Source organism: Ovis aries, chromosome 11 (assembly GCF_016772045.2).
Source record: "Ovis aries strain OAR_USU_Benz2616 breed Rambouillet chromosome 11, ARS-UI_Ramb_v3.0, whole genome shotgun sequence".
Classification (NCBI taxonomy): domain Eukaryota; kingdom Metazoa; phylum Chordata; class Mammalia; order Artiodactyla; family Bovidae; genus Ovis; species Ovis aries.
This window is the reverse complement of record NC_056064.1, coordinates 10,815,339-10,838,598: the sequence shown is the minus strand read 5'-3', so window position 1 is coordinate 10,838,598 and position 23,260 is coordinate 10,815,339. Positions and strand designations below refer to the sequence as shown.

The 23,260-nt window shown below is 34.7% G+C and overlaps 1 protein-coding gene and 1 non-coding gene across 3 annotated transcripts in view; one reads left to right on the top strand and one right to left on the bottom strand.

Moving 5' to 3' along the window:
• Positions 1-880: 880 nt before the first annotated feature.
• Positions 881-23,260, bottom strand: part of MED13 (mediator complex subunit 13) — a 98,544-nt gene continuing 76,164 nt past the window's right edge. For both annotated transcript variants that reach the window (XM_027975331.3, XM_012185232.5), the window contains exons 18-30: positions 21,530-21,753; positions 19,729-19,918; positions 18,393-18,855; positions 17,008-17,227; positions 16,157-16,348; positions 15,751-15,974; positions 13,808-13,950; positions 13,374-13,532; positions 13,070-13,255; positions 10,544-10,692; positions 8,814-8,987; positions 5,210-5,310; positions 881-4,868 (exon numbers count right to left, since the gene is read on the bottom strand). In XM_027975331.3, coding sequence (XP_027831132.2) covers positions 4,736-4,868; positions 5,210-5,310; positions 8,814-8,987; positions 10,544-10,692; positions 13,070-13,255; positions 13,374-13,532; positions 13,808-13,950; positions 15,751-15,974; positions 16,157-16,348; positions 17,008-17,227; positions 18,393-18,855; positions 19,729-19,918; positions 21,530-21,753 — 2,558 coding nt within the window. In that variant the 3' untranslated portion in view covers positions 881-4,735. The remainder of the gene's footprint in view (positions 4,869-5,209; positions 5,311-8,813; positions 8,988-10,543; positions 10,693-13,069; positions 13,256-13,373; positions 13,533-13,807; positions 13,951-15,750; positions 15,975-16,156; positions 16,349-17,007; positions 17,228-18,392; positions 18,856-19,728; positions 19,919-21,529; positions 21,754-23,260) is intronic.
• Positions 12,842-12,913, top strand: TRNAC-ACA (transfer RNA cysteine (anticodon ACA)). Its single transcript has one exon. It is a non-coding gene; the product is annotated as a tRNA-Cys (tRNA).

Sequence of the window (23,260 nt, the reverse complement as noted above, 5' to 3'; positions counted from 1 at the left end):
ATGACATCTCCAACTCGATGGTATGAGTTTGAGCAAGCTCTGGGAGTTGGTGAAGGACAGGGAAGCCTGGTGTGCCACAGTCTATAGGGTTGCAGAGTCAGACATGTTAAGTGACTGAACTGAACTGATTGCTAATTGTTTTAAAAGGCAGAGAATGACCAGATGTAATAAAAATACATATTTATAATTTCTTTGTCTTCTCTTGACAGAAAAAAAAAAATTAGAAATTCCAATGATATTCACACCTTTTAACTTTTGCTGTCAGAAATGACCACCAATTTTAAAATGAGCACAACAATTTTGGGATTTGTCCTTACTCAGTTTAAGTTTGGACAAAAATATTTTGAACAGTTGCTTAAACAAAATCGGCAGAACTATTTTTCAACTGGTTGTTTATACGTGAACACTTCTCTGGAAATTCTCTGGTAGTCCTGTGGTTGGGACGCCACGTTTTCACTACTGAAATGTTCAATCCCTGGTCTGGGAACTAAGATCCCACCAGCCATTTTGTGCTGCGAAAAAAACAAAAACAAACCAACAGACCTCCCACTCACCTACTCTGTTTATGTTTCAATAACACTTATGCGATTTTTTATAGTACAGAAGTAAGCTTTCAATTTCAAGGTAGCTTGTTTAGACTAGGAAACTGATATGAAACTGATCAGCCTAAAAGGAATTTATATGTATAAATATAATTTCCCTGTATATTATACACTGATGTATGATTAAAATCTTTTACAAAGTAAAATACTTCAAAGAAATTAAAAGCTCATCAGTTTTTAGATTGCCCCTTTTCATTTATAAGTGGCATAAAAATATCACTACTACTTTTTACATGAATTTAAGATGGAAATATTTTCAAGAGAATGAGACACCACAATGAAGGCTTCATGAATAATTTATTCCATTTGAAGTTTTTTTTGTTTTTGTTTTTTTTTTAAAAAGTATAAACCTTTTCATTTCCTCAATCACAATTTGTACAACTCAGTGTTATGGCATTCGGCAGCAATAGTGTTTGTTCCTTATTCTTTTTTTATCACGTTAAAAAAAAAAAAAAAAGCAATTGGACCATATTAAATGTCACTGCTAAACAACTTTAAAACGCCCCTTCGTAAAGTGACCAAGCTATTTTGAGAGAGTTGATGCTGACATGTCCAGTAATGACATTACAATTTATAGTTTAAACTCAGTAACTTTAAGGTCCACAAATCCAGTTTACTCTGAAAACTAAAGCTATTTTAAAACTTCATGAATACATCAACCTGAGGAGTATTTTAGGTCCCAAATCCAGTTTTAAATTAATACTCCACAAAAAAGAAAACATATATATATAAATTTAAACCACAGTTCTGGGCCCATTAAAACATCAAGAAAAACTGAATGGTTAAGATTTTCTAGCAGACTTTTTTGAGGGGTGCAGGGAAGCAAAAGAATTTTATGTCAAAAACATTTTTCCTTAATTTAGACAAACTAAAGTCTTAAGAGGAAACCCAGACCAAAACATCACTCATGCAACGTTAAATGTATTAATAGACTGATATGTGATGCCACAGTGGATGAGCAGCAAATTATATGATGCAACAGCATTTAAAAACTTCGTTTTAATGTCTTCAATTTGAACATTTTAAATAACGCAACATAGTATTTTGATATTACAGTATTAACATAGTGCTTGATTAAAGATCTGCAAATCTTTGTAGTAACACATTAAGTTAAAAAATTACCTCAGAAGGTAAATATGAAGACGAAAGGAGAATATTTTAATACAGTAATCTGTGCCATACTGACAATTGAGTACGAATACAGCTGAGGATAGTTGACTAAGTAGTAAGAGCTTAATTTTTAGTGGTTTAAGAAAAGTTAGAAAGATTTAAAAATTACAGCTACTTTTAAAATTTAAGGATTACATATAAGTACACTTGGTGGCCTTCTGGCCAAACAATAAGGTGTACAGAAATTTATTCATACAGTGTTAATTCACAGTCCTGATAACTGAATGGCTTGCATAAGAAAGGTATGGCTAGATGTTTCTCACTGGCTGGAAGCAGACATTATATAACTAATCCTTTAAAATGCCAAAATACTCAACTCCCACCCTGCTTTGTAATGGATAACTGCACAAAAAACAGACATTAGCATTGTAACAAAGAAGTCATGGTGTTGGTGATCAACTGGTATAAAGTATATTACTTTGCTTACCTATTTAAACAAAACTTGTCTGTAACTACATTAGTAAGTCAGATCCATCATCCTGAACGAAGGGCTTAATTTTTTTTTTTTTCTGAAACAAGTTTCCTGACCTTTTCGAATGGCTATTTAATAACTTTCCATTTGAGTGTAAATTTATATATGAAGGGAAGAAAAAAATCTTATCAGTAAATCTTATATATTTGGGAACTATTCCTCGATTCCCAGATAAAAAGGAATCATGTAACGGGTTCCTTTCTTATGGCTCCATATAAAAGAAACTGTCAGGGAATAATTTTTTAAAAATATGTTTTCAAACTGAGGTGTGGTTACTATAGATTAGTGATTTTAAACAACTGAGAGTATATTTTTTAAAGAGTCACTACTGAGATAATAAAATATATAAAAAAGAATACCATTTTAATACAAATTTCAAATAAGCATCTTTCCCCTCAAATCTCAGACAAGTATTTTTTTAAGTACAGAACAAAACATGCCAACATAATCTGTAGTGTGTTAGCATAATTTAAGAACAAATGCACAGATGTGACCTTTAAATTTTCACTTCAAAATAGGCTGACCACTGGGATTGCATTATAATTTTGAACAAATGATTGAAAACCTTTGTTACCAATTGTGTTTTCTCTATAGGAAAAACAAGACTTGCTAATGTTTTAATATACACAATTTGAAGAAGTTATATTTTTCATAAGAAAGTGATATTTAAGCTAAGCATATAGTATTTACAAAACAAGTTTCAGTTTAAAAAAAAAATAACAAAACATACCAAATTACAGTTTTGTAAATACAATCCATTTTGTCCTTGTAGAGAATTAGTGAACATACAAATTCAGAATTTAGCTAGACTGCTTCCAAGAAAGACAGGTAGACTTGGCGACTGTGAATTCAAGTCAGCTACACAGGTAGGAGGCTAACTTGGACTCTCTTGTGAGCAGCACTGTAGAAAGGATTTTTTTAAGGGGATAAAGGCTGCATAAAAGCAGTTATCTTGGCATGTGCAAACAAGAAAAGGGAAAGCTGTATTGAAGGAAGGGGTGAATTAAAGTCCCTAAAATTCAAGTCCCTTCTTTAGGGAGGTGAGAACCTCCTTGGCATATGCCCTGCCTTTTCTGAGCTGTGTTATAGAAAAGTACAGACTCTGGTGTTTGGGACTGCCATCTCCAAACCAAGAAAATTAAATAAATAAAAAAGGCAAAAGGAAACAGGCTAAGTTTAGAAAATGGTTCTTTAACTAGTGGAATAGTCTGAATACCAGAATTCACTGAGATCTATTTACACCACAGTTTGATTGCACACACACACCCATACATATGCATACTCTCACACACATTCCCAATCTTTAATTAAAAAAAAAAGTCAAACAATCAAGAGTGACTGCTCTTAAAATAATTTGTAAAATGCCTAGAGCTGGGCTAAATTTCAACCTATAGCAGATCCTGAAGATAATTTTCATAATTAATAATACTCCCATGCCTAGATGTGCCACTGTTAAACAAAAAATTTTAAGCATGTAACATTAAACACCAAAATTAGTTTAAGCATTCAGTAGCAAATGTTTTTCTTGTAAAACTAAGTTTCTTTCACTGGAAATGGCCTGAAATATTAGTCATAGCCCTAAACCATAGTACAAAATATAACTGAAGAATTCTCATTTTTATTCTAAGTTAAACCACCTAACAATATCACTTGTATATTGCCATCATGTTATTCTGTAAAGGTGTGATCGATATAAAATGTTGTAAGACCCGGTACCTTTTCAATTTATAAACACAGTGAACTTCATTACTGTACATGTACTCTGCAACTACAGCTTAGCTGTAAATCCTCCACACACAATGGTATGGGCATTATTTCCCCTCTATCCCCATTAAACTGTACATCAAGACAATACAAATTTACTGTCCCACCCACCCCCTTACAAAAAAATAATACTCTAAAAGCGACCCTACTGCAACTTTTTAATTAAGACGATTACATGTATTTTAGACCAATTGCTTTAAAGCAAGAAGGCAGTATAAACCTTCTAGGAAAATTTTTATAAAAGAGGTTAAGAAATATAAGACAATTTATACATTTAAAAACTTACAATAAATAAGAGATGCAGGCATTTTTGAATACTAGATACTATAATCCAATACAAGAACATCTTGATGTTCTGAAGCCATATGTTGAAATTCATTGTTCCTCATGTTTCCTTCTCCATGCTTTTAATATTCATTTAACATGACTGGGTACTATGGCTCATTACTTTTCACAAATACTGTGACTGGAAAAAAAAAGGTTAATTTTGCTACGAAAATGTTATAATACGTTGTGTATGATCAGTCATCATCCTAAAGAGTTCAGTATAGTCAATGAAAAATAACAGGGTTATCGCCCCCTCCCCGTAAGTCAAAACAATATTTGTTGAAGTAATAAGAATTAGACCCCATCACAAATGACTTTCACTGAGAAGATAACTGTAACTTAATCTTGCAGCGAAATCTTTTTCCTTGTTCTTTTCTTGCACAGTTCCATCAAATGAAGATCACAGCATATTCATGATAAAGTTATATAACTGATTCAGCACCACAAAATGAATTGGGAGACATGAGCGTCTGTCCTGGATTGCAGGGTCACAGGTTAGCCAGGAGAGTGCATTGTACTGTTCCAAAACAAACCTGAAAAGCAAGTAAACTAAGTAAGTCATGTATGTACCTGCATTGTAAATTTTTGAAGCAAATTAGAAGATGGCATATAAGATTAAAAGTCACACAAACAAAAAGTTAAAGTATGAAATGAAATAGAGGGTCTTATGGAGGTTAAAGAAAACTGATTTTCATTAAAATTGTTCTCAGAGGTAGATAACATGTATTAGAAAGGAAAGCACTCATTCTGAATGATAAATAATTCAACTAGGGATCCAAAGGTAACACAACTGTAAACTACTGCCCCAAATGAGAAAAATATGAAAGGATCAACATGATATTCTTTCCAAGCTTAATGGTAAAAAGAATCGTACCTGAGGACATCTGAAGTCTGATTTGAGTCCAGTGGGTGGGAGTGTTTACTGTGAAGCAGCTCGTCAGATTGCACTGAAGGCACGTGGAGGTGCAAAGAGGCCTAAAAAGTAACAGGTAATCGGTCAGCCAAATGGAAAAAATCTGTTGGTTTTACCTTATTTTCCCAAGGTCTCTTCCTTGATGAAATATATTTTAGACTTATGTAATGAATGGGAGCCACTATAAACATGGCTATTCTTCTTGTTTAATTCATTATACAATTTTTAAGCGCATAACAAAATTTTTTCACTTTCATTGCTTTTGAGGCCACATAATAATCCTATAAAAACGATTTCTAATTATTTTCTATGTGTACCTGCCTAGATGTGTAAACATTTAAGAAAGCACAAAACTGATAAACCTGAGTACAGTCTCTATGTAACACAGACTATGTAAATTAACCTAGGTCTAGCGCTGAAAAAAGTACTGTGTTAAGTAGCTTCAGTGTGTGTGTGACTCCTTGCGACCCTGCAGACCATAGCCCGCCAGGCTCCTCCGTCCACAGCAAATTTTCCAGGCAAGAATACTGGAGTGGATTGCCATGGCCTCCTTCAGGGGATCTTCCCAATTCAAGGAACGAACCCACATCTCTTATGTCTCCTGCACTGGCAGGTGGGTTCTTTACAACTAGAGCCACCTGGGAAGCCTGAAAAAAGTACCAGGAGTAAGCATATGCAAATATTTTACCTATAAAGCTATAAATCTTAAGCAGAGCTACTTTCAGTGGCTGGATGAAGCACAAGCAGGAAATCAAGATTGCCAGGAGAAATATCAATAACCTCAGATATGCAGATGACACCACCCTTATGGGAGAAAGCGAAAAGGAACTGAAGAACCTCTTGATTAAAAAGAGAAGAGTCAAAAAGTTGGCTTAAAACTCAACACTCAGAAAATGAAGTTCATGGCATCCCGTCCCATCACCTCATGGCAAACAGACAGGAAAACAATGGAAACAATGACAGACTTTACTTTCTTGGGCTCCAAAATCACTGTAGATGGTGACTGCAACCATGAAATTAAGACACTTGGTCCTTGGAAGAAAAGTTATGACCAACCTAGACAGCATATTAAAAAGCAGAGACATTACTTTGCTAACAAAGGTCCATCTAATCAAAGCTATGGTTTTTCTAGTAGTCATGTATGGATGTGAGAGTTGGACCATAAAGAAAGCTGAGCGCTGAATAATTGATGCTTTTGAGCTGTGGTGTTGGGGAAGACTCTGGAGAGTCCCTTGGACTGCAAGGAGATCAAGCCAGTCCATCCTAAAGGAAATCAGTCCTGAATATTCATTGGAAGGACTGATGCTGAAGCAGAAGCTCCAGTACTTTGGCCAACTGATGTGAAGAACTGACTCACTGGAAAAGACTTTGAGGCTGGGAAAGATTAAAGGCATAGGAGAAGATGACGACAGAGGATGAGATGGTTGGATGGCATCTCTCAACTCGATGGACGTGAGTTTGAGCAAGCTCCGGGAGTTGGTAATGGACAGGAGGCCTGGGCGTGCTGCAGTCCACGGGGTGGCAAAGAGTCGGACAAGATTGAGCGACTGAGCTGACTGACTGACTGAGCACCTTAGGTAATACAGTGCACAGAAGCATTCTTTTGCCCATTCAATTTCATAGTGGAGGCTTAGTAACAACTCATACACTCACTTAGGTATGGCAATGAAGAGTAAAAGAAAGGAATATGGTATTCTTCTGTGTACGCCTATAAAAGGTACTATTTCATACTGAGATGCGCTCTCCTCTACAATTGCAATCATATGTATAAAATTTTGTGTTGTGTATTTAGAAATATAACCAAAAATATGTTTCAACTGCCCACGGGCCCTTGATTTACAAGTTATAAGCAAAAGTCTCTCATATGGCAGATTACAACAAATAAATGAATGTAATTAGTAGTAGTGCTCTAATTTCAATGATAAAAACTTTTTTTAATCATCTAGGTAACAACCTTTTTTTCCCAAGACAAGAGAAACATACCAAATGATTTTATTGCCTATGGTATAGAAATAAAATGGAATGTATGAAAAAAAAGGGTGAACAAAATTATGGTAAGTTATGCCTTACCTGGTAATTCAGACCAGAAGTCCTAATCTTGTTACACTGTATCTGAGGGTGAATGCCCACTTTACACTATCCTCTCTGCAAATAAATATTGAGTAGAAAAGAATCTGGATAGTCCCTTGGACTTCTTATAAAGTGGTGTTTCTTAAAAACATGTTCTGTGAAACACTATTATTTGCTGCTGTTTTTCAGAGCTTTTAATGTGTATGGTAATAACAAAAGAGAGAGCAGAAAGCACATGGAGCACTTCCTACAGGAGCAAAGAACCCTTTGTTTTGTAGAAACTCCAAGGATTACTACAGAAGTGCAGAAATCCCCCTGGGAATACGTTCTTGTAGTGAGACACAAGACTACTACACATACACTGGAAGGGGCAGAAAAGTCTTATGCTAAAACTATTACCTTGGCCAACACTCTCTAAATATATTATCTCACTAACAGTCAATTCAGATCAACAGCTCTTGTATTCTTCATGAATGTGCTACAGAAATTCACTGTTTAATCAAAATGTCACTAACTCAATGATACGTAAGCCAAGGGAATCAGATTTAATAGTAACAGGCTTAAAAGACAGCAACAAGCTTATTGGTTCAAGTACCCACTAAATATAATCCTAAAAAATTAAAGTATATACCATTCAACTTTTACCCTACAAATAAAAATCAGTTGGCAAGTAGTTAAGTTAGCATAATTTATGGAATAAACCAGTCAACTTCTGATGGGTTTATATAAGAATAAGTGAAATCAGATCTACATTTGTTATTTTGGAAAAGTAGTAGTAGCAGCAGGAACAAACTCTAGAGAGAGCTTTCACATTTCATTTTACCATTTTATGATTTATCTCCACACCTTGTTATATCACTTGATAATTAATTTGTTTTGATAAAATAAGTCACTATGGGTCTAAGAACACCATTACTTGAAAACCACTGAATAGTTTTAACACAGGAATTTACACAAAGCTAGTAAGCTTTTTTAAGGAGGTAGGGAAGTGCACCTAAATAGTAAACATTTTTACAAAGATTGACTCCTTTAGTTCTCAAAATAATGATGCATAATAGGAGTATACTATGATATAATTCAAAGAATAACATTACATAATCATTAGAAGATCCAGATTTTAATCAAGTCTACTACTAATTTATGACTGTGGACAAACAATTTTTTCTGAACTTTTAATATGCTCACTAAGAAAATGAAAAGGTTAGATTAAAGGTATTTTAATATAAGGTTTCTTCTAGCTCTAAACTCTAAATGTGCAGCTACAAATAATTAAGAGCAAGGGTCTCAGACAGTCCATTTAAAGTTATTTAAAAGTTTAAACTTAATATAAATTTAAGAATTAGAGTTGTTTCATAATTATTCTCTTTGTTATTTTATCTAGAGAGTTATATATGACAATGCATTTAAGACCTCAGACAAAAGCTAAACTTCTTAGGACTTAAGTGGTCAATCAGCATCACTCAGGAACTGGCAGAAAAAAAAATAAGAGCAATACCTTAAGAAAAAGGGGACACTGATATTGTGCTTGAGGACATGCTGACCAGAACCAGTCAGGTAAGGGACCCGCTTTGGCAGTTGATACAAAGTAACCAAGGGCCAATGGTTGCTGAAGAATATTAGTTACTTCATCATGAGATTCTGTTGAAAGTAGTCGATCAGTACCTTGACCCTTAAAAAGACAAAATTAAAAATGTGTTAATTCATTTACTACAATAGCTATAAATACAGAATGGTTTTTTATTATCAGTCTCATTATCTAATTACTTTAATTTAAAAAATACTGAAGGATATTTTAAAAAGTCAATTTGCTATGTATCATAATTAGTAATAGCATTAAATAGATGAATTTTAAGAGTTTTAAGAAAATATACTATTTTAACAAGTTTGTATTATTATGTGAAGCCCATGTTCAGCGTGTGAGTGTGTGTATAAATCTTTGTAGCTGACTCAAAAGTACAAAACATTCAATGAACTTTCTAACTTATTTCCTAATACCCTCTCAACTAATTCATGATCGTATCCCGACCCAAAAGGTGGACTGAATTTATCTTTGCTCATGTAGCACTATCTATAAAATGCAATTAAGAGATTTGGAAGGCATTATAGCAATGCTCATATCCTTTAGACTAGTTAACACATTCTTTGCTATTTATTTTAAGGAAATAGATAAAAAGAAAACTGATATATCAACAGGAAACATTCACTGCAATTATTACCTACAACAGAAAAAAAAAATAAAAGATTTAAGTGTCTAATATTTGCAGAATGATGTAACAAACTAGATAGTATTGCTGACTCAATGGACATAAATTTGAACAAACTCAGGAGATAGTGAAGGACACAGGAGCCTGGCATGCTGCAGTCCATGGGGTTGCAAAGAATTGGACATGACTTAGGAACTGAACAGCAATGAAAACAAATTATGGTAAAGGAACAGTGTAATTAAAAAGCTGCTAAGGGAATTCCCTGATGGTCCAGTGGCTAGGACTCAATGCTTTCTCTGCTAAGGATGCAGTTTCAGTCCTGATCTGGGAACTAAGATCCCACAAAATTGGTTCTATTAAAGTGGTATGATTATTGGTGCCTTTCCTTATTTGTTTCTTTTTTCCCATCATTTCATTTCTTTCCAGTTAAAAAAGAAAAACGAAAGGATGCAAAGTAAGGTCAAACGAAGATCCTTCTTTAAACATTATGTAAACATATGCATATTACAATAATCAAATAACCACTATATATAATTTCATTCAAATAATGATGTTACTCAAATGAAGCTCAAATAGTTTTGAGTTCAAACAGAAGGACAAGACAGAATGTTTCTGTAAGTGGTAAAAATAAAAAGGGTGGTGTTTTTTCTATTTTTATGGGAAAATCACTATTTCCCTTATGTTCCTTGTCCACAGCTCTGAGATGAATGGCAGCTCTTAGAGTCATATCCTGTTTCTCAGATAGTCTAATCCTATTTCTACATAGAAGCTATGGTGAAGTGGCAGGAAAACTAAAAGAAGGATTAATGCCAAATAGTCTAGAAAATACAAAGTCAGAGAAAGCAGAACCTTAGAGACCCTCTTAATAATGTACAACTCTCTGTGGTAGAAGTACATGAATGGACTGTTTTAATTTTCTTGCTAATTTTCAAGGGAAAAAAGTGTTCTCTCTCATTGATATAATCCATTACTAAGTTAATGAATGATATTTAGATAAACGGGACTTTTATAACAGGGTTACCTTGCCAGCATCACCGCCATGGGGGTAATGAGATCCTGGAGAATGAACAGGAGAACCCGTTGGAGATGCAGGAAGGATATTAATGATATCAGGGTCAAGATCATCTCCTGTGTCTAATAAATCAAAGATACCCATTCCATCTGCTCCATCTATGAAGAAGGAAGAAAAAATTAAATACTCCCTTTTTCATATCCCACAGTCATTTACAAGAAAGGGTTAAAACAATGGATCTTAACCAAAATGAGTTAATTTAATCAACATTTATTGAATGTCTACCATGTGCCAAATATTGTGATAAGAGCCAAATAATCAACTAGGCATAAATAAACATGAGACTGCTTTGAATAATGGTCCCTCCCCAAAATGCCCACATCCTAATTCCAGAAACCTATGAATATGTTACGATGAAGAACTTTGCAGATGTGATCAAACTAAAGGTCTTAAGATGGGGAGATTTTTCTGGATTATCCAAGTGGGTCCAATGTAACCAAACAGGTCCTAATAAGAGGGTTAAAGTATGCTTAGTCACTAAAGATGTGACTGTATTAACTTGCTGGCAGTGAAGATGAAAAAAGGGACCATGAGCAAGAGATGTACATGGTCTCTGCTGCTGCTGCTGCTGCAACTAAGTCTCTTCAGTTGTGTCCGACTCTGTGCGACCCCATAGATGGCAGCCCACCAGGCTCCGCCATCCCTGGGATTCTCCAGGCAAGAACATTGGAGTGGGTTGCCATTTCCTTCTCCAATGCATGAAAGTAAAAAGTGAAAGTGAAGTCACTGAGTTGTGCCCAACTCTCAGTGACCCCATGGACTGCAGCCCACCAGGCTCCTCCATCCATGGGATTTTCTAGGCAAGAGTACTGGAGTGGGGTGCCATTGCTCTCGTACATGGTCTCTAGAAGTTGTCAAAGACAAGGAAACAGATTCTCCCTTAGAGCCTCTAGAAAGAACCAACCCTGTAGATACCCTGACTTTATATTTATAGCCCAGTAAGAATAATTTTGGACTTCTGACTTCCTGAACTGTAGGAAAAGAAATGTGTGTTGTTTTAGGCCAATAAGAATGTGGTAACTTGTTACAAATAGCAACAGGAAACTAACACAAATGCTGGGAATGAAAATGTATTTAAAATGAGACTAGTCAGAACAAATTCCTTAATTCTTTATTATTAAAATATTCAAGTTACTGTATACACATTAAAAGAGGAGAATAATTATTACCCATACTTTTGACTTTAGAGATGTGCCATTTTCTAAGGTAACTCAGAGCAACAATGGAATATCACTTATTTTCTCTTGTACTAAAATGCAATCTATACAAGTACATCTAGAAAAGTTATTAATTACTATATTATTTTGGTAAATCAAAACAGAAAAGAATATAAAATGACCTGCAAAGTTTACATACAGGTAACTCAACAGTATGTACATAAACTGTACAAATATTTTACAACCAATGTTGCCTTTTAATGAAGGTAAACATCAGGGACTTCCCTGGTGGTCCAGTGACTAAGACTGAACTCCCAATGCAGGGAGTCTGAGACTGATTCCTAGGAAACTAGATCCCACATGCCACAACTAAGAGTCTGTATGCCATAAGCAAGACTGAGTATAGCCAAATTAATTAATCAACTCAAAAAATAAGTAAACATTTATGGGATAATTCACAGCATTAGTTCTGATATCAATAAAGCAGAAGAATGGTATTAGTCTCCTGTAGCAGTTTAACAAATTTCCACAAACTTGTTTAAACAATGAACATTATTTTCTTCCAGTTCTGGAGGTCAGAAGTCTAAAATCAGTTTTACTGGGTTGAAATCAAAATGCTAGTCATTAGGCCAGAAATCTAGGTACAGGCAGGGGTATGCTTTCCCTCAAGGTGCCAGGGGAAAAATCTGTTTCCTTCTTTTCCAACATCTATTCCTATTTTCCTTGGTTCAGGCTCTTTCCTCCATCTTCAAAGTCAGCAGCAGTCATTTCTCTCTGACTCTGCTTTCCTCTGTTCCCACTACACAGTCCTCTCCTCTTTTGTGTACAGTCAAATTTCTCTTTGTCTCCCTCTTCTATGGATCTATAAGACTGCGTTTTGGGCCCACCTGCATAAGCCAGAGTAATCTCTCCATCTTAGACCTTTACTCAGATCTGCAAATGCATGCACATAACACATAACATTAACAGTCACAGGCTTCAGGAACATACACAGGACACAGATGTTTTGGGAGGCATTATCCAGTCTATAATCAGTCAGAATCACCCAGATTTATTTTATACTTGCAAACCTCTAGAGAACAATTTGACTTCCCTGGTGGCTCAGATGGTAAAGCGTCTGCCTACAATGCAGGAGACCCAGGTTCAATTCCTGGGTCGGGAAGATCCCCTGGAGAAGGAAATGACAACCCATTCCAGTACTCTTGCCTGGAGAATCCCATGGATGGAGGAGCCTGGTGGAATATAGTCCATGGGGTCGCAAAGAGTCGGACACGACTGAGCGACTTCACTTTCACTTTTCAGAGAACAATTCACTTACCATTGTTGGGATTGAAAGCTAAGTCTAAATTTTCAGTGGTGTAAGTAGCTGAAGCTACTTGCACAGAAGCAGAAGTTGGAAACACAAGTATATGAGTACATGATGTATCCTGTGGGGTATTAAGCTGAGATGTCTGCATGTTTAGAGTGGAGCTTCTTCCGAATACAGAACCAGTTGACACAGAATCTGAAAAGAAAATGAAAGGTATTTTTTTCTTTTAATGAATGAAGAATTAATTTTATATAATACTTAGAAACTTAAGCACATAAAGAATTAAATCTGACATAAACTAAAGATAGCTAACCTGGCATAATAACAAAAGAGCCTTGGGGTTCCATTGCTACCAAGCAAGCACTGAGAATGCTAGGAGAGTCTGCAGCAGATATACCACACATTCTACACATGTCTTTCAGCCTTTTACTTAGAGACTGCAGGTTTCGACGACTCAGCAAACAGCTCCAATCTGTGGGTATCAACAGTAAATATTAATAATAATAACAATATCCAAAGTAAAAGCACTCTGTTACCAACCTAGAGAACAAAAGTTAAAACATAATGGTTTTGAAATTAATGTATTTCACAAGAGTCAAGTCAAAAATCTATTACTGGTATGTCTCAGCATCTTTTACCCCCCTAACTTCAATACATGCTGATAACAGTACCTACTGAACATAGGATGAGTTGACTAATAAGCAGAAAGAGGATAAAACTGGAAGATGACAAGAATAGCAAATTTACCTTTTAATTCTCCATGACCAATCCTTCCTAAACGGCCAATTACAACTCTCCATGGCAATGAACTCATCTGTACAAGTCCTAAGCACCACTCCCAAAGTTTCTGTAGACCAAATCTTCTAGCAGATCCTTTTTTCCGACGAGCTCTGTTGTATGGAATAGAGACAGTCGTAAATATTTCTAAAATTCCTATGATGACATTTCAAAAGAGCTCAAATTTGTGCAAAATTGGTTCCTTCATTTTAATGCTTGACATTTTTCCACAACTCCTAAATAAGAATACATATAAAATTACAGGTTTGGTATGCTAGTTTACATTTTGTTTAATACATGCTAAAACATATACTTAAAATTAAAAAGCATTCACAAATTATCAAAATTCATCAGAAACAGTGCTCTACACCAGAGACTGGCAAGCTTTTTCTTTAAAAGGCCAATACTTTAAGCTTTGCAGGCCATCAAAACTCTTCTGCAACAACTCAACTCTGCTGCTGCAGCATGAAACAGACAACAGTTACACAAATAAGTGTGGCCAGATACGGCCCCAAAACCGGAGTTTGCCAACCTCTGCTTCATACGTTAAATTGAAAGATATGGAACAAATCCCCCCATACTTCTCACAACAAACAATGCTGTTTTCATGTCCTTTATTAGGCAAGTACATAAGCACTCTCTGGAGAGAAACAGTGGCTATCATTGTTGAGTACTTACTATGTACCAAGTAGCATGCCCAATTAACTTATATGTAACACCTCATTTCATCCTAAGAACCCTTATAAGGCAGATAAAATTATCCTCCTGATTTTACAGAAAAGTAAGCTATAGCTCAGTTGGGTAAAGTAATCTTCTCAAGATCACACAGCCAATAAGCCAGGATGGGGATCTGAATCCAGATCTCTATGACTCTAGCACTAGACTTCTTAACCATCATCTCACTTTTACTTTCAGTAAAATGGCAATATACTATCTCTATATTGGGAAGGTAGTATTATTCTTTCTCTATTCTCATTCTCATCCTTCACAGATCAATGTTTCTATATCCGTTTCTTCAGTGCCACTATACCCAAATAATCAATATTTTTTTTTGCATATAACCAATTTCTGACCTTAAAACTACAGCATGTTTATAAAACAAAGAAGAAAATAAAGGAGAGAACCAAAAGTGAAAGATTGAAAGTTATTTCATGGACTTTTCACGTTCTCTTAAGCAATGTTCACTAGCTTTGAAATATGGTATCAGTGTGTCTATTAAGTGATAACTCAATACAAGGTTCATCTGTTGTAAACTATTAGTCACAGTCTTCATGAATAACTAGTCATGATACCTAACTACTATCAGCAAGAATTCTAAAGAGGGCCACCATTTTCAGAAGACACTCCAATATTTAAATAGTAAAATTTTTAATTGGTGTTTAGTCACTAAGTCATATCTGACTCTTTTGTGACCCTCTGGACTGTAGCCTGCCAGGTTCCTCCATTCCAGGGATTTCCCAGGCAATAATACTGGTGTTGGTTGCCATTTCATTTCCCAGGGATCTTCCTCACCCAGGGATCAAACCTACATCTCCTACATTGACAGGTGGCTTCTTTACCACTGAGCCACCAGAGTAGCCCAAAATTTTCAGTGAATAAAGTTAATTCAGTTTATTAGGGACTGTATCTTAGATGGTACATGAGAAAAATAGATGTTCTAGGATGCTTTACTGGATTTTAAATTGCAAATGACCTTCTAGTCCCATGTTTCAAAATTTGTTAGGCTAAAATCATTAACTCAAGGTTTATTATATACAATTTAAGGGCTTTAATCTCTTCTGTCTATTTAATAGATTAATCAAAATTATGAATTCTCTTACATAGTACAATATAAATATTCATTATAAAAGAAATGAAAAGTACCCATAATCCCAAGACTTAATATAATGACACATTTAAGAAAATAAAAATACCTGTTTGGGACATCAATGTTAATGATACAAGTTTCTAAAAGTTCTCCATATAGATCTGTGCAAGATGCAAGAATCCATCTTTGATCATGCGATAAACAGTAGCCCACGAAAAGAACATTATATTTCTGTCCAGCTTCCCCAAAGGTTTCTCCTAGCTCTGTTTGTTTATCCTTCACTGGAGCCAGGATAAAAGGAGGTGTGTAAAGTCGAATACACTCTGGTCTCTGTAGAATAAAACGTTAAGTTACTATGGCACCATACAAGTGCAGAAAAACTTTTTATTGAAAATAAAAACCCATTACAAGGTAACTGGAAAATAAGAACTAAAAAGAAACCTGCACTTAGTTTTGCATAAAATTATACAAAGTAGTCATTTAATAACTTTGGTTATGGAAAACATACTTACATCAGGACTTTTAAGAGCTGTTTCCATGGCTAAACCTGGACCAAAACCAGTCAATGTTTTCACATTGGTTGATGTTGGAAGTGGTCTCCGACACTGGGTAAAGGCCGAAAAAGCCAGAGATTTTAAATGCTGGGTATAGATTTGTCTATCTTCATGCTTCACAGGTTGCAACAGGTACTGACAGGGAACAATCTAAGAATTAAAGGCAAATAGTACAAATGTTAAACTCTTAACAAGAGATAAAAAAAGAATAGTAGGTTTAAAACTCTAAAAAAGTTTTTAGAAAATTTAAACAGAACCTAAGTAAAATAATAAAGAATTATACTTTCTTATCTGGTATATAGATTTTAATACTCAATTATACTGATGAGTTATGTGAAAATCTTTAAACATTTCTACATAGCAGCCATACTGATTAATACTGCCACTGACTGCCATAGTCCTATTGTAGTATATAAAGAATTAATTCAAATTCTCTGCATACAACTTAATGTGGTTAGTTTTTCTCTACTTTTACTTTATAATCAGTCTTATTTAGAACTCTAGCTTATATCAGTCCATTCTTGATTTTCTTATTTAATCCAATGAATTTAAAAATTATATTACATAAAAGTAACACAGGAGAAACATTTACCCTACTTAATGCAATCTTTTTATTCTCCATTATTACTGTGGTATGACTGCAAGTTTATCTTTTATAAACTCTCTAAGATTTCTAATATCATTTAAAATGAAGTCAATAAAATAGAATCTGGCTTTTAGAAAATCAATCTAGATATAGAATAGTAGCTGTGAAATGTCTATCAGGACCAAATTGTTTTAAATAAACTTGTAACATTTATCATTCTTACCTGTACAGAAACAGTATTCTTAATATGAGGAGGAAGAGTCTGGACCATTTCCAGAAAACATCGAAGTAACCCCAAAGTCCATACATTAGAAGAATTAGTGCTCTCATCTTTATTTTCATATGTAAAAGGGTCAATTATATAAACAACAATTGCAGGTGGATAAGTGATTGCATGTGAATCACCATCTGTGGGGACGCCCACTTTGTCCCGATCCATTGTGCTAAAATTTGAAGTAGAAATAAGACAGTCAGGGAAAAATCTGTACTCTACCTTCTTAAAATAGCATCAAAGGAGTTTCTTATCCTCTCCCCACTTTGGGGGTGGGGTGCTATCGAGAGCTTCTCTAAAAATGAGGGACACCATTCCAAAGAGAATCATAAATGTTCACAATTTCATGGTATACAAAGACCCTTGACATTAAGAGGTTTGCAATTAAAACAAACAGAATTCTTAAAACCACAGAGTATAAGAAATGTCAGACAGCATAGTGCTTTTGTTAAAACTGAGATACAAGTTAAATGAGCTGCCCAAGATCACAAGGCTATCTAGAGGCAGAGCTAGACTAAAAAGAAACCAGTTTTCCAGACTTAGTCAGTGGTCTACTACATTTTTAGAAAACACACATTCATTTCATACTTCATAACTTCACTGGTGATTAAGCTTCATTCTTTGATGGCGGTATGAGTTTTTAAAACTCCAAATCTATAGATATTAAAGATAGAAGGATCTAGTTGGGTAATTAAGAGTTTGTTTTTAATCACATTTATAACTTTGGGGAAAACTGCACCTGAGAGCTGAAAAACATAACCAGGCTCAGGCTAACCTAACCTATAAATCAAAAGGGAATACCTTCTTCATAAAAGGAACAGAGCTGTCATCATCGTTGTTGTTATAAATAAGTAATGAGATTGGAAGCATTTTCTGAGGCACACAATGTACATTATATCCTTCTGCTCCCACTTTCCAGATAAGAAAACACTGGCTCAAAAAGGTTAGGTAACTTTCCTAAAGTGATATAGCCAGTAAGTGACAGAGCAAGATTCAAACCCTGGTACAACTCTTATGCCTCTGAACAGGGTCATTCAATAGAGACTTATAGATTACTGGAGTGATTTGCACAGGCGACTCAACTTGACAATTATGTCACAGAATAGACTCAAACATCACAGGACAACTGGACTAGATGGTTTTCAGGGTCTTCATTTCCACTCTGAGATTCTATGATAAAAGACTTTACAAAGAGTCTTCATCATAATTTTATAGGTAAAATATTCAACATTAAAAACTAAAATTTCAAGGGTAAGATCAAAGGCTTTTCTATATTCTTATTCAGACAGAAGCGGCATATATTTATATTTCTGCAAAATTAGTATATTTAAAGATACCTTTCAGACACATCAGGATGTGGCTGAGTGGGAACTGAAGACGACTCTCCAGAAATGCCAGCAGTTTGTAGAGCTGATGGAGGTTGCCCTCCTAGCTGGCTATTCGGAACTGTACTTGCTTGTGTAGACATGGATCCCGTAGCGCTACTGTTCATAGTGCCAAAAGGTGGAAATGAAGGTAGTTTATTTGATGACATTCCACTATTCAAGTTGGAGGACAACGAAGATGAAGTTGAAGTTGTAGTCAAGGTTGAGTTAGCTGTGGCAACTGAAGAAGACATGGCAACACCTGAAGTCATTGTCATAGTGCTGCTCACTGTAGAGGCCAGGGTGGCAGATGGGGTACCAGCATTTCCAGTACTTGTCATCTGAGGTGGTGTAATCAAAGACTGACTTGTAGGGGCAACTAAATTTGGCTGGGAAAGTAAAGAGCTGTCTAATGGCTGGGACGCAAGATAAGGACCTAAAGAAAATAAAAACAAGCAGGATAGTTAATTCTTTATTTCACTAATTGGTTCTTTAGTTACTATGTGAATAATAATTAGTGGATACTTTTTCAGTAATTACCCTCTCCCTAAGTTGCCTGGTAACAGTGTAGCACACACTAGCTTACTGTTTCCCCTAGAAAGTGAAACAAATGAATTCTGAGTGGAATTGGAAACCACTTTCAATTGAAAAACCAACAGATACAAAATAAAAAAAAATGATTTCCATGAAATATCCAGCAAGTTTTCATTAAACCATTCAAAGAGTTCCCTGGTCACAAGTTGAAAACTGACTATACTGGGGACTAATTCAATATAAAACAGAGGGGTTCAAATTATGGAGTTCAAATGATAGGAATGTCTAATGAGGTTCAGCGTTTTGGTTCTGTGTCTCTTTGGATTAAGTCTAAAGTAAATCCACTGATATTCAGTTAAGGGTTTTAAAAACAAGTCTTAATAATTGTCATTTTCTTAATTCTAACAAAGAACTCTCTCTTGATATTATAGAGGGAACTACAAGTTGTTTTTATCTCTAAACCATTAACAAATCAAGAATCTCAATGTTAATAAACTTAAACAAAAAACACATATCTTCCTACTTGATAGGAGCCCTATTGTAGTGATCAAAGTTTTTTCTGTAAAGGATCAGATAGTAAATATTTTTGGCTTTGCAAGTTACACAGTCTCTGTCACAACTACTTAGCTCTGATTTTAATAGCACAAAAGGAGGCCCAGGCAACCTGTAAATAAATGAATGGCTGTGTTTCATTAAAATATTATTTATAAAAAGTTGGTGGACTGGGTCATACTTTGCTAAAATTGGCCTTATACAATAAATATAATTTCAATACCTAGGTCGTATCTGCAGACTTGTGCATAAAGCTTGAGTTTAGAAAATGCTTCACTGTTACCATCAGCTGCCTGAGAAAACCATTCTGCTACCAACTTTTCTGATAATTTCTTTGATGCAGTAGATCCAACTCTCATGATTCCATCCGTCAATAATCGAGAAATAGGTCTATGTTGACCCAATCGACAACACTATAAATATACATACAGAAATCAGAATTAGTGAATTTGCTACAGTTGTTTTTAGTACATGTCATAAAATAAAGCATTGAAGCTATTTAAAGAATAAGCTTTATAATTTATAATTAACATTTGGAATAAAACTATCAAGTGTGAAACAGTGCCATAGGTCTTCATGCTTTTTACATTAGAAATCCATTAAATTTCTATCAAAGTTATCTCCAATGAAATAAAACACCTAGATAATAATAGCACTAAAACCACGTACTTTGAATAACAAAAACTTGCAGAATACAGAAGTAACTGAGTATAGATCTGCAGCCATTTTAAGTCATATAACTATTTCAAACCATGTATATAAATACAAATATTCAGCTCTGCCTCCAATTCTGCTGGCCACTATGGTTTGTTATACGAAGTCTAATTTCAAATAGGTTTGCAACACTGGGTTACAAAAACTTATGACAAAGAATTTCTTTACTGTAAGAATTTCAAAGGCTTTAATAATCTAACGTATATAATGAATCTCTAAAAGGTAAATAAATACACAATGTCTCCCCAAAACTATCTAACTATGGAATTTTTTTCTCAGAAGATTTTGTAGGACTAGTGTTCTAAGTAACACTCTTTGGAAATATTTTCTTTTATAAAACACACTACAGATATCTTGCAATTATTAAGCAGAATATTAATGAGGAACTAAACTGGCACAAAATAATGATTCAGACTGTAGAAGAAATTTTAAAGACTAGACTTCCAAGTATTTGTAGGAAAAGGAAAATACCATCGGTCCTTCATATCCTTAGGTTTTGCAACCATAGATTCAACCAACCAACCATGAAACAAAAAAAAAAAAAAAAAAAAAAAAGTTTCAAAAAGCAAAACTTGAATTTCCCACATCTGCAACTACTTACATAGTATTTGATATTGGAAGTACTCTAGAGATGGTTTAAAGTATAAGTGAGGATATGTGTAGATTATATGCAAATACTACGACATTTTATATAAGAGATTGGGCATCCATAGATTTGGATATCTGCAAGGGGTCCTAAAATCAATACCCTCAGGATACTCAGGAATGACTATAAAATGAAGACTTTATGTTCCAGAGTACTTAAAACTTATAATCATTGCACTCAATGATTGATACAACCTAAGAATTATAACTTAAAAGACCAGCCAAAAATTTCAGAAATAAAATGAGTCTTAGAGAGGCCTATCATAGCTATATACTTACTATGAGCAAAATAAGGACTAGAGTCACTACCTGAGGTCCTGCAGAATTAAGAATTTTTTTTAAGACTAGAATTTTTAAAAATGTAATTTTTTTCCTAGCCATTTAACAACATTACCCTTTCTTTCAGAAAAAGATTATCTTAAATGGGCTGTATACGCATACAATGTTTTCCCTCAGTATGGCAACTTCCACTGTGAGTCATGGCATACACATCTAACAAGGGATCCGGGTCAAAGCGGTAAAGAATGTAACTGGCTGGTACAAGAACTAAACATCTAGCCTGACATCATTATTATTCTTTACCAATCAACTGAAATGTTCAGTATATTTTATATATAAACATACAAATCATAAGGTGTTTTAAAACGATCTTTTAAAGTACCTACCTCATATATTGCAGTAAGATCTCTAAAAAAGCTTTTAGCTCCATTTAACAAGGCTTCATTTTCTGGACAGAGTACAACATAGGCTATATCTCTTTGAGATCCATAGGGTTCCAGCATAAGTCTCTCCCAGTAAGGGAGAGCAAATGGAGAAAGCACCAGAAAATCAAAATCATAACCCAACAAAAACGTGGGAATTGGCAGTGGTTCTGGAGATTCATCAGTTCCTAAATAAGAAAAGACATATTTTAAGAAAAGATCTAAAAGAGGAACATTTAAATGTCAAGAGTTAGTGAAGTTATTATTAGTAGTAAAAATATTTAAAGACAAAAATGCCTAAAAGTCAGTGACTGAGACTTTTACAGTTAGGAATTTACTAAAAATCTGTATGAAACATGTGACTTATACCTTCACTTAAATGAAAAAAATTAATTTGGGTGAAAAACTTATCAGTACAAAAGAAAATATGGGAGGGAGAGTTTTTAAAAATATTAGTTTCAGGTGTACAACACAGTGATTTGACATATTTATACATTATAAAATAATCACCAAAATCAGATCTGTTACTATTATTCACCACACAAAGTTGTTATAATTTTACGAACTGCATTGCCCATGTGTACATTACGTCACCATGATTTATTTATTTTATAGTTGGAAGTTTGTACCTGTTAATCCCTTTCACCTATATCATCATCATTTTACTTTGAATAAATTTAGACTAGAAAAAATCTTCGCAGGCATAATGTAAAATCTGTACATATACAAATTGATTGACCTGGACTTCTCTGGTGGTCCAGCAGTTAAGAATCCACCTCCCAGTGCAGGGGACATGGGTTTAATCCCTGGTCTGAGAAGATTCCACATGCCATGGGGCAACAAGCCCATGTGTTACAACTACTGAAGCCCACGTACCTAGAGCCCATGCTCTGTAACAAGAGAAACCATAGCAATGAGAAGCCGGCACACCACAACTAGGGAGTAGCCCCACTCACTGCAACTAGATTAAAGTCCACAAGCAGCAATGAAGAAACAGCAAGGCCAAAATTAATCATAAAAATAAAATTTAAAACTAAAAAAAAAATAAAAATGATTAACCTGACAATATAAATTTTAAATTGCGGCATGAAAAAATACTACTAACAAAGGCAAACAATTAAAAACAAATCAGAAGAAAAGATTTGCAACACATACAACAAAAGGTTAATTCCCTTACCATAGAAAGGGAACCTATAAATCCATAAGAAAATGATCAACATCATAACAGAAAAATGGGCAAAGGATATGGACAAAGTTCACAAAACCCAGAAATACCTCTTATACATAAAAAGATGCTTGATCTCATTAAGAGCAAAGAATTTAAAATAATTAATAGCAAGTGCTACATGCCAGGTAATGTTCAAAGATCTTTACATACATTAAGTCATCTAACCCCATGAAAACCATGAGGCAGACACTAATATTAACTTGATTTTAGAGGTGAGAAAGCAGGAATAGAGGAGTTAATAACTTGTCCAGTGTCACACAAGAAGTGGCACAAATGGGATTAGGATTCAGGAAATCTACCCTTACAGTCTGTATTATTCTACCATTCAAACTATAAAGAAACACACCATTTTCTCCCATCTACTCAGCACCTCACTGGCAAAGGTTTGGGGAAACAGGCATTTTATTGATGGGAGTTTAAACTGCTATGGTAGGGAGCAATTTGGCAATACTTTTTTAAAAAAAATT